Source organism: Bos mutus, chromosome 1, assembly GCF_027580195.1.
Source record: "Bos mutus isolate GX-2022 chromosome 1, NWIPB_WYAK_1.1, whole genome shotgun sequence".
Classification (NCBI taxonomy): domain Eukaryota; kingdom Metazoa; phylum Chordata; class Mammalia; order Artiodactyla; family Bovidae; genus Bos; species Bos mutus.
This window is the reverse complement of record NC_091617.1, coordinates 24,996,310-25,008,830: the sequence shown is the minus strand read 5'-3', so window position 1 is coordinate 25,008,830 and position 12,521 is coordinate 24,996,310. Positions and strand designations below refer to the sequence as shown.

Here is a 12,521-nt window from a genome sequence, read left to right as displayed (position 1 = left end):
ATAATATTTTTATCTTTCTGACTTACTTGACTCTGTATGACAGATTCTGGATCCATCCACATCTCTACAAATGTTCCAACTTCATTCACTTTTATGCCTGAGGAATATTGCATTATATATATTTACCATATCTTCTTTATCCATTCATCTGTCAATGGACACTTAGGTTGCTTCCACATCCTGGTAATTGTAAACAGTGCTGCAGTGAACACTGGGGTACATGTGACTCTATCCTCTTTATTCTCAGGAGTTCAGAGTTTGATGAAGTGTTGTCATGACCTTTCGAAAAGAGATTTCCCTTCTATTACCTTTTTAACCTTGCTTAGAGGAGGGCATAGCAACCCATTCCAGTATGCTTGCCTGGAGAATCCCACAGACAGAGGAGCCTGGAGGGTTATAGTCTATAGCGTTGCAAACAGTTGTACATGACTGAAGCAACTTAGCATGCAACCTCATTTAGACAGCTCTTGGTAACCTTGCCATAGTCCATAGGGTCGCAAAGAGTCAGACATGACTTAGCAACTGAACAGCAGCAAGAGTACTGACTGACACTGTTGAGCACATCACTAGGTAGTCCTCCAGGTAGGAATCACTATATGCATTCCCTGTTTTTCAGGTACTTTCACAATTAGGAGTTAATCACTTGGCATTCTTCCCACTTGGGAATAACTTCCTCCCACAAACCTTGCTTTCCACTGTCTTAAGTGCTCTCTGCCTTCTTAGTCATCTTCTGTTCACTGTGTTTGATGGTGCAGGAGGGGAGAGGAAAGACTGCTTTTAACTGAGGTTCTCTAGATCTGTGGAGAGATGGCGGAAACCAGTGACTGTTAACTCTGTGAACTTAAATCCAGAGCACCAAGAAAAATACCTGTAAACATTTTGTTAAACAGATAGGAGGAATAATGGTAAAAGTCATATACTTGAAAATAGCTAATAATATCTATAAGTGAGCAATTTGGAGAAAAATTACTCTTGGCTGTTTCTTTAATAGAATAAAATCTAAAGGAAATTGTATCATATGCTCAATGCATAATATTTTAATCCTATAAAATTCTACTCTCTATAGTCAAAATGAGTATGTCCATTCACTTGCAGTGGTAGGAGTGACCATGAAGGAAAGGGAAGGGAACATGTTTATACGTTATGGAACAGCCTGTATCAGAACTAATGTCTACTGTCTTTGGTCATTATAAGCTGTCAGTAATATTCCATATAGAGCATGCGTGCATGCTCAGTCATGTCTGACTCTTTGCAACCTCATGGACTGTAACTTACCAGGTTCCTCTATCCATGGGATTTTCTAGGCAAAAATACTAGAGTGGGTTGCCATTTCCTCCTCCAGGGGATCTTCCCCACCCAGGGATGGAGCTGGTGTCTGTTGTGTCTCCTGCATTGAGCCAGCGGGTTCTTTACCAAATGTACCATCTGGGAAGCCCCAGGATTCCGTATGCTTTAGGACAAATACATAGGTGTCAATTTCAAAATAGGTATTGCTTACCACTTTTTTTCACCCCTTTTTAACTAAGCATAACTGAACAGGGAGGCCTGGTGTGCTACAGTCCATGGGGTGATGAAGAGTTGGATGTGACTTGGAGACTGAACAACAACAACTCAAAAGATAAAACATAAGGAGACTTATCCATAGATGAGTCTATTTCTATTAAGCTTGAATCAAAAGGTAGCCCAGCTTTCTTAAAAGTACCTCTGGTATTGAGATAAATTTCTTACAACTCAAAAATAGTACTTTAAGCATACCCCTGATTTCCCATTGCTTCTCCTGAACAAATGAGCTCCATGGAAGCTAGTGAATTTAATGGCAACTCACTCCAGTATTCTTGCCTGGAAAATCCTATGGACAGAGGAGCCTGGTGGGCTACAGCCATAGGATGGCAAGAGTGGGACAAGACTTGGCGACTAAACTACCACTGTGTGGATTTCTGGGTTAGTTTACACTTTTGTGTCCTAAGTAATGAGCTAAGCCATACCTGTTTATTCATTTTCCTACAGACGGCAGCCGGTGAGCCCACCTCCACCTCCAAGGCCGATTTCCCCACCCCACACCTACGGCTACATTTCAGGACCCCTTGTCTCAGATATGGATACTGATGCGCCAGAAGAGGAAGAAGACGAAGCCGACATGGAAGTAGCCAAGATGCAGACCAGGAGGCTTTTGTTACGTGGGCTGGAGCAGACCCCTGCCTCCAGTGTCGGGGACCTGGAGAGCTCTGTCACCGGGTCCATGATCAATGGTTGGGGCTCTGCCTCAGAGGAGGACAACATTTCCAGCGGACGCTCCAGCGTTAGTTCTTCTGATGGCTCTTTTTTCACTGATGCCGATTTTGCCCAGGCGGTCGCAGCAGCAGCGGAGTATGCTGGTCTGAAAGTGGCCCGGCGCCAAATGCAGGATGCTGCTGGTAAGTTGTACACTTCTCACCAAGCTGGAAGAGGAAAAAAAAAGAGAATTCTATGTGTATTTGTCAGTTGCTGATTATCTCCATAATCTTATGTCCTATATGAAATACAACTGTCACCACCCTGGTTTTGACTGCGGAGTTTCCCAGATGACTCAGACAATAAAGAATCCACCTGCAATGAGGGAGACCTGGGTTCGATCCCTGGGTTGGGAAGATCCCCTGCAGGAGGGCATGGCAACCCACTCCAGTGTTCTTGCCTGGCGAATCCCCAGGGACAGAGGAGCCTGGTGGGCTACAATCAGTGGGGTCGCACAGAGTCCAACAGGACTGAACCACTAAGCACAGCACAGCAAGGAGACCAAGGTCCAAGATTATGAAGTATCATGCCTACTCCCTTTTTCTTGACAAGACTTTTTAAATCTTCTATTTTATTTAATAAATCATATGAAAAGTCTTCACTCTTAAGATAGTCTTAGCAAATATAAGTGCAACTTCTTTTGGAATGCCTGTGATCAATTGAGATTGTGTTATATATATATTTTTTAAGATGTAAAAGGTCACCAAAATAAAATTAATTGAGGTAGTTCACTCATCCCATGTAATTAGAAATTATCTAGGAGAAATAGATAAATGTCTGGGGGGACACTCAACTGTTAGAAAGTGGGCTATTTCTCCTTAACCCCCATTCTTTTCATGCCTCTCAATTAGAATACTAATTTAATTGAGAAAATATAAAGATATTTATAATATATATACTTTTGCAAGCATAAGTATGTTCTATGCTTAAACTAAACATTGTTAATCTAATAATTTGGAGAGCAAGTTAATCTAAATGCTTAAATATTTTTTCTATTTCCCCTTTTATTGCTAGTAGCCTGTTTTTAATTACTATATATCCATTCTTATGTTTTAATTCTCTTATACTTATTTCCTACTCCCATCTTTGTTTAGAAAGTAAATAGTATGAGAAAAAAATTTTAAGTATATATTTTTCACATGATTTTAATTTCTGTAAAATGGAATATATATATTCCTATACATGTTCAATATATGTGATATTTCTGGTAACTAAAAATATACAAATAGAATAAAAATAATGTGATCAATAAGAAAGAGAGACATTTCTGAGAAAGTAAAGATTATCATAGCAGATCAATAGTTGTTATCTTATTTAATTTTTTCTTAGCTTAGTAACTATCACATTGTTGCAATTATTTTCCATGTTCCAAAAGAATTTTCCATGGTCTCTTTAGATGTTGAATTGGTCATTATTTCTTATCATTGTAGAATATATTCAAAGAAAATTTAACTCACTTCATAAAGCTTTTTTTCTATATATTATTAATCAAGAATATGTTATAGGAAAAAAATATGTCCAATATCTCTCAAACTATTATTGTAGAATGCATACTTATTTTAGCCAGGCCTACACTTGAAGATATTAAACCGGTTTTCATTTTTTTCCCCTAGGAGCTGCTGCGTATAATAAAATAATATGCAAACCAATCTATGGTTCCTAATAAATAACATCTGACTTTATATATAGCTTTTGTTTCTCCTTATTTTTTAATCTTCTATAAAAAAATAAGTACATGAAATTAAGCATCTCAAACTACTGCTTTCATATTGTTTTATGGGTGTTTTTCAGTTCATTGAATCAACGAGACATAGAAATAATTTTGAAAATTCATCTGTAAACGACCTCAGGGTCTATGAGCAGTAGATAGCCTTACACAATAGAATGAGAAATGGGTTCAGTCTCAGCCCTAATTCTCTTTTTTCATGGTTATGTAACTTTAATTGTAGTAGTCTCCATCATAGCTAAAGAGATTTTGGTTTAATATTTCATTGTATTGTAATTTAGTAGCTCTTCTGACTTTCATTTAGCTCATGATTATAATGAATGAAACATGCATTGGAGTCTGCCTATTAAAATGTTCTTTTCCTGAAAGGGTGCTGCTTATCATATAGCTTGAAGTTAATATGAATGAATAATCCAATCACATTGTTTCTCACTAGGCCACATTAATATCTATTATTTAATGCTTCAGTTATCACCTGTAAATGTGTTGATTTTACTTTCTGTGACTGCTACTGTTTATAGCCAGAACACATGTTGTCTTGGTCTCTCTGAAGTTTCTTGTCATACAACAGAAAGTTCTGCATTTGAATCTCTGGAATTTCAAGAAACCAAAATAACAAAGATCAAGGATAGGGCCAATAGATCTCCATTGCCATTATGGATTAAATATTTTGTGCTGCTGTACTATGTCTCTGTAAGAAAGCCAGAGAATTTGAGAGCACAGTAGTGTACCATGTCTGAGTATCAGATTCATTTATCACCTGTGAATATTATCCCTCCAAGATCAAAATAATGAAAAACTACTTACACCAGCACCAAAAAACATAAAAGTCTCTGAGGGGGTCACTTTAAATATCCAGAAGAAGCAAATAAATATCTTTTAAGAGAACAGGGGTGTGAGTAGTTTTGGCCGGTCTAGGTATGTGAGCTAGCTAAATTTTAGGCCACCATAAGAAAAAATGCCTGAGAATGTACTCAAATTTAGGAGTCTGTCTTCAGAAAAGAGCACAAACATATTCAATTAAAATAAGGGACATGTTTTGTACTGTTTATTCTTAGAACATGGAATTCTTAAGGGCTCTGGCTATTCCTTTTGAGAAAGAAACAGACATTGGATATATTATGTTAAAATTTAATTAACAGTTTTGTTTAACAATAACAATTTAGTGATGGTAGCTGCAAAAATATTTACAATGTTTTTCTTTAATGCCTAGGTATTAAGAACTTTAGCAGAATAAAAGTACCAAGGTTTATAAAAAAAAAGACTATGAAATACTTTTAGGTTATTTTTTCCAGTGGATAGCTCAAGCAGCATAACAAAAATCCTATTGTTTACTAGGATAAGTTTAGTCTCTCAGTCGTGTCTGACTCTTTGCAACCCGTGGACCATAGCCTGCCAGGCTCCTCTGTCCATGGGATTTTTCAGGCAAGAATCTTCCTGACCCAGGAATTGAACCCACATCTCCTGTGTCTCCTTCACTGCAGACAGATTCTTTACCTGCTGAGCCACTGAGGAAGATCCCTTGGAAGAGGGCATGGCAACCCACTCCAATATTCTTGCTTGGGAAATTCCATGGACAGAGGAGCTTGGCGGGCTACAGTCCATAGGGTTGCACAGAGTCAGACACGACTGAAGCAACTCAGCATTGTTTACTAAAATCATTTATTTAAGGTTTTTTTTTTAATAGGGATATTTCTAGTTTTAATGTTTTATTTTGATTATTACTGTTAAACTTTATTGTTGAGTTTGGCTCTGATTTTTTTTCTCAGGCCGCCGCCATTTTCATGCATCCCAGTGCCCTAGACCCACAAGTCCTGTTTCTACAGACAGCAACGTGAGTGCTGCTGTAGTACAGAAGGCCAGACCAGCCAAGAAACAAAAACACCAGCCAGGACATCTGCGCAGAGAAACCTACACAGATGGTAAGTCCATTGAAATGGATGAAAACATCTATGAATCTCGCCTCTTTACCCTGGCTCTCTCTGACTTGAAAATGCGTCCACTGACATTAGAAATTACATTAAAAATTCATTAACAGTAAGCCTCATATTACTTAGAGGAATGATCAACTTCCATATCTTGTCAGGCATCTCAAGTCCCTGCAGTTTTCTAGTAAGTGGGTTAGTTAGGAAGTTAAAATAAAGGATAATACTTTTAATATTCTTAAAAGGTTAGTATATAGTTTAAACGAGTAGATATTGCTGTAGTTGAAGTAATGGCATGGGATTAATCTTCATCACTGATAACTCTTCCACAATGTCCTCACTTTTTTTTTTCCTTGGAGAATTTTGCATTCAAATAGAAGACAATAAACTCATTTGAATAGAAGACAATAAACTCATTTGAATATAAAGTCTAACTATAGTGGTGTTACTCACAGTTTGTGCACCAAAAGGCAAATGGAATCATCTTCCTTCATGCCTTCACATACAGTCTCCACTGTCCCTGAAGAGGTGAGGTTTGTATTCTAGAGGGAGCACAGGTGAATATCGCAAGCATTGTGATGTTGTCTAGAGAAAGCCTTTAATGAAAGTGCCTCAGGTGGCCCGGCATTTATTAAACCGCCACCTTCTCGTTTTATAAAACAACCTCAAGGGCTTTGTTGGAAATTCATGTAAGATAAATGCTCTCAGGCTCACCCATCTTGTCAAGTTTGCTAAATTTACTAAAGGGGTGGGGGGAAGAAGGTTGTCACAGGGACCGTTCCCACCTCCTGGTCCCCTCCAACCACAATCTGATTAGAACTTTCATTACCAGTCAGCAGTTTTTCAAAAAGGGCATCATTTGCCATTATCATATGAAAGCCTAATATTATAGATCCTTATCCAAGGTTACAAGGAAGGTTTTCTGAGGCACTTCTCCCCATGATTCCTGCCATTTGACAGAAAAAATTTAATACAAAGCTCACAGCGTGATGAGCACAAGTAATTTTGCAATGAGTGGCTGTCCATGCTATTATCTGTACTTTATTCAGAGTATTTTCTCTCACTAGCATCTATCTGATATTAGACTGCATTAAATACTGGCATGACACAGCACACCTGGGCCTCCTGGATCCTGCCTGGGACTCCTTTGTCAGGGAAACTGAGCTGTCAGAATATTATCTCATTCTGAAGGGTGATTATAATGGCTTTGAGCATGTTTGCCTCTGTGAAGGGATGAAAACTAGGTATAAATCCCCAAACTCTATTGGCAGTTTTACATTTATGGGACCCCTATAATGGCATTTTACAAGTTTTATAGCTGTTCTATCAGTTTTTATTATCTAGAAGAGACTGCTCCTAAGAGAAAAACTGGTCAAACATCAAACCTTGATGTGACTGCATCTAGGTTGAATACATCAGGGAGAAAATCTGGCCTAAAGCTTTGTGTAACTCTTTCTACTTCTTATTTATACTTATTTTGAGGGGCTTCTGGCATTGAGTGATGCTTTTAAAAATGCTTTAAATAATGTAAACATGTCAGTTAGAGGGCATAGCATTGCGGTTATAAATTATAATATGCTTGAAAATTGTGATCTGTGTTCATCACCCCATGTTCTGTAGCATTTATTTCAGTGTTTAATAATTAAATATAAATTCTAACTAATCCCTGAAAAATAGCTATTAAATTGAATGATGAAGCAGCCAAGTTATTTTTAATTTCAGAAATACTAAAGAAATATGTTAAAATATTTGTAAATACAAAAAGCCATATTAATATGAAATATTATTTAAATTTCTAAATGTTCATTTTACATGTGATTATACAGAATAGTCATAATATACACCACAATGTAGAAGCCAGTAATTATTTTCTCTAAGTCACAAAAATAGACAAAATGGTTAAACACTAGCTTTAACTTCCTCTTAGCGTTTTGATAACCATCTGTCATTGAGTTATGCTTATTTTACTAACAAGTCTTGAATTTGATTCTGGATGTTTTCTGATTTGGTAAAGAAAAAAATAAAACTATGTACTATTTTGTACGTTTCCATAAGGCATCTTGAATAACTGAAATCTTTTCTTCATAATGTGTCAAATAAAAAATCATGGACTCTTGGTAGTAGTGGTTATAGTATGGAAAGAAAAGTCATTTTATCAGAAATCATTTTCTTGGTTTTGAAAAAAACTTCATAATCCATTTCATGAAGAATCTCTATGGCAAATACAATTTTTTTTAATTATTAAAGAAGAAAGAGGGGAGGGAGGAGAATGAACTTAAGGAGCTGCCAGTTGTGAAAATGAGAAACATATCAATAAGACATGGAGAGGTTTTTTTCATTTTTGGATTTTGATGATTGAATCAATTATGATGGATGCGTTTGATTATTGTCAATAGATTTCTTATGTGAACTGTTTTCAATATATGCTGTATCAGTCTTGAGCATGTAGCATCTTTACTTTATACATTTTGTTCAAATTATCAGTTTCCTTTACAGAATTTTTTGCGACCTCTATAAGGAAAAAATAAAAAAGAACCTAAACTGATAGATCTGTGTCTGAACTGATAAAGAGTAATTTTTGATGATCCTTGTCATAATCCTTGGTAAGCCACCTTATCTAGATGGCTTCAGTTCAGTTCAGTCACTCAGTTGTATCTGACTCTTTGCAACTGCAGCAAGCCAGCCCTCCCTGTCCATCACCAACTCCCGGAGACTGCTCAAACTCATGTCCATTGAGTCGGTGATCCCATCCAACCATCTCATCTTCTGTCATCCCTTTCTTTTCCTGACCTCAATCTTTCCCAGCATCCCATCAGGGTCTTTTCCAATGAGTCAGTTCTTCACATCAAGCGGCCAAAGATTTGGAGCTTCACCTTCAGCACCAGTCCTTCCATTGAATAGTCAGGACTGATCTCCTTTAGGATGGACTGATTTGATCTCCTTGCGGTCCAAGGGACTCTCAGGAGTCTTCTCCAACACCACAGTTCAAAAGCATCCATTCTTCGGTGCTCAGCTTTCTTTATGGTCCAACTCTCACATCCATACATGACTACTGGAAAAACCATAGGTGGTTTGAACAACAGAAATTTATTTCCTAATGGCCCTGGAGGCTAAAAGTTCAGGTTCATGGGGTTGGCAGGGTTGGTTGCTCCTGAAGCCTCTCTCCTTGGCTTATAGATGACCTCCTTCTCCCCATGTCTTCACTTGGTCTTCCCTCTGTGTATGTTATGTGCCGCCTTCTTTTAAGGACACCAGGCAGATGGGATTAGGGCCCACTCTAAGGACTTCACTGTAACTTAACTGCTTCTTTAAAGATCCTGTCTTCCAGTTACAAGCCACATTCTGAGGTGCTGGGGGTTAGGACTTCAACATATGAATTTTGGAGGGGACACAGTTGAGCCCATAACAGCCTACTAGTTCCTGGGCCTGTAGCCATACCTTGTGCTGTAGGTAAATGTTGGGTCTCATAGACACCCAGGGAGTACTCATTGCAAAGTGACGGACTGCCTGCTGTAGAATACTAACAGGCAGGATCTAACTCTTTATTTATTTCGTGTTTGCTGCTTTCACCCAGATAAAGGGCAGGATTCAAATATATGAATATTGATCAGTCAGACTTTCGTTGAGTTAAAGCCAAGTATAAGTGCATTTTAGGACCTTCTAATAGATTTTTCCACCCTCTTTGCAACCCTTCCTGATTTGTTTACATACTTGACTTAAAAAACAAATCTACATCATTTCTACAGCTCTACTTTTCATAAGTTATAAATTCACCCTCTTTGGAATGATGTTGTTTTGACTTGATATATCATTAATTTCAAGGTCTTGGGACTTTTAACAGTTAGTAAACAGAGTCTGTAAATGGATCTCTGTAGTGAGTGAATGCTGGCAGAATTGTCTCCATGTTTATGCTTTTTTTGTATTACTTTACATGCATTATATTGGTATTTAGAGAGTCTTGTATAAAGAATGGTGTTTATACAATTGTATAAAGAAAGAGACTATACATATATATGAGTTCCATGATCCCATTTTTTAAACCCAGTTTGAGCTATTAGCGGTATGAATTACCTGAAAGTACTATTTGTTATTTTATGAAATATAAAATTGTTTATACTATGATAATCCCTGATTTGACTCAGTGTTTATTTTGTGATACCTAAAAAAATATTTGGTAATCTGTTTATATTAGAAATTACACCTACCATCATTCCCCTCTGTTAATTATATACAGTGGCAATTATATACAGTAAGTTTGAACTCTTAAAATTACCATCAGATTCTCTTCTTTTTCTACCTGTATTATAGATAGCATCTATATAGAGCATCTGGGGATTTTGTCTCGAGTCATAGATTCCCAAGACTTTGTATGATCTTATGATACTGGTAATCATCAGCTTTGATATCCAATCAGCCCAGATATTTTATGATTTGATGATCAGATCAGAGCAGATCAGTCGCTCAGTCATGTCCGACTCTTTGCGACCTCATGAATCGCAGCACTCCAGGCCTCCCTGTCCATCACCAATTCCCAGAGTTCACTCAGACTCACGTCCATCGAGTCAGTGATGCCACCCAGCCATCTCATCCTCTGTCATCCCCTTCTTCTCTTTCCCCCAATCCCTCCCAGCATCAGAGTCTTTTCCAATGAGTCAACTCTTCGCATGAGGTGGCCAAAGTACTGGAGTTTCAGCTTTAGCATCATTCCTTCCAAAGAAATCCCAGGGCTGATCTCCTTCAGAATGGACTGGTTGGATCTCCTTGCAGTCCAGGGGACTCTCAAGAGTCTTCTCCAACACCACAGTTCAAAAGCATCAATTCTTTGGTGCTCAGCCTTCTTCACAGTCCAACTCTCACATCCATACATGACCACTGGAAAAACCATAGCCTTGACTAGACGAATCTTTGTTGGCAAAGTAATGTCTCTGCTTTTGAATATGCTGTCTAGGTTGGTCATAACTTTCCTTCCAAGGAGTAAACGTCTTTTAATTTCATGGCTGCAGTCACCATCTGTAGTGATTTTGGAGCCCAGAAAAATAAAGTCTGACACTGTTTCCACTGTTTCCCCATCTATTTCCCATGAAGTGGTGGGACCAGATTTCATGATCTTCGTTTTCCGAATGTTGAGCTTTAAGCCAACTTTTTCACTCTCCACTTTCACTTTCATCAAGAGGCTTTTTAGTTCTTTTATTTGATGATAGTGGCAGTCATCAGCTTCCTGATAAGCTGTATTTGTAATCCAGTCTGAGTTTGTAGCAAGGACATAGTGCAGAAATGAGTCTGCAGTCACTCACTCCCTCTGCTTCCAGGTATATTCTGAATTAGACTTTTCTTCTCCTCATATTCCCAGTCACAGGCTCAGTCTGAACTTAGAATAGCTCAGCCTTGGGTCTCTTCACTTTAAGTCACTCAGTAGAATCTGTCTTTTCTATCTTTTGGGTTATTTTTAATAAATAAGTAGTCAATGACGGGGATCACGGCATCTGGTTCCATCGCTTCTTAGCAAATAGATGCGGGGACAATGGAAACAGTGACAAACTTTCTTTTCTTGGGCTCTAAAGTCACTGCAGACTGTGACTGCACCATAAAATTAAAAAACACTTGCTCTTTGGAAGGAAAGCTATGATCAACCTAGACAGGGTATTAAAAAGCAGAGACATTACTTTGCCAACAAAAGTCCTTATAGTCAAAGCTATGGTTTTTCCATAGTCATGTATGGATGCAAGAACTGATGATAAAGAAGGCTGAGCGCCAAAGAACTGATATTTTCGAACTGTGGTGTTGGTAAAGACTCCTGAGAGTCCCTTGGACTGCAAAGAGATCAAACCAGTCAATCCTAAAGGAAATCAACCCTGAATATTCATTGGAAGGACTGATGCTGAAGGGGAAGTTCCAGTACTTTGGCCACCTGATGCAAAGAGCTGACTTATTGGAAAAGACCCTGATGCTGGGAAAGATTGAAGGCAGGAGGAGACGGGTACGACAAAGGATGACATGGTTAGATAGCATCACTGACTCAATGGACATGAGTTTGAGCAAACTCTGGGAGGTAGTGAAGGACAGGGAGGCCTGGTGTGCTGCAGTCTATGAGGTTGCAAAGTTGGAAACAACTGAGAGACTGAACAACAACTATTTTAAAAATGTTTTTAAAAAAATGTTGTTAAAGGAGGAAAATCATCACCAATGACAGTGACAGTTTATGTTTTAAGACAAAAAGCTTTTGATTTTCCTAGATTTACTTTATTTATTATTATTATTTATTTTATTTATTATTATTTATTTTATTTATTATTATTTATTTTATTTATTATTAGAGAACATGGTGAGCTAAGAGAATTAAGAACAACAGTATGCAAGTAACAGTCTGACCAGTTTTAATGATGCAGTCCTAAGTGAAACAGCTGGATGTAAGATGATATCTCAAAATTTATGCTTTCAGAGACCAATACAATGAATTCTAATGCCTTAGTTATATGACAGATAAAGTCAAAATAAAATTACTTTTAAAAACTCTTTATCTACTTAAGAGGTGGCAAGAATACACAGAAGAAACAAAAGAAAAATCATTCTTTAAAAAACTCATTTTTTAAAAGAAAAAC

At 37.7% G+C, this 12,521-nt stretch overlaps 1 protein-coding gene across 1 annotated transcript in view; it reads left to right on the top strand.

Annotated features, from left to right (window-relative positions):
• The window catches only part of ROBO1 (roundabout guidance receptor 1), a 1,293,158-nt gene that overhangs the window by 1,268,444 nt on the left and 12,193 nt on the right, over positions 1-12,521 (top strand). Inside the window, exons 27-28 of the mRNA XM_070367810.1 lie at positions 2,008-2,414; positions 5,767-5,919. Coding sequence (XP_070223911.1) covers positions 2,008-2,414; positions 5,767-5,919 — 560 coding nt within the window. The remainder of the gene's footprint in view (positions 1-2,007; positions 2,415-5,766; positions 5,920-12,521) is intronic.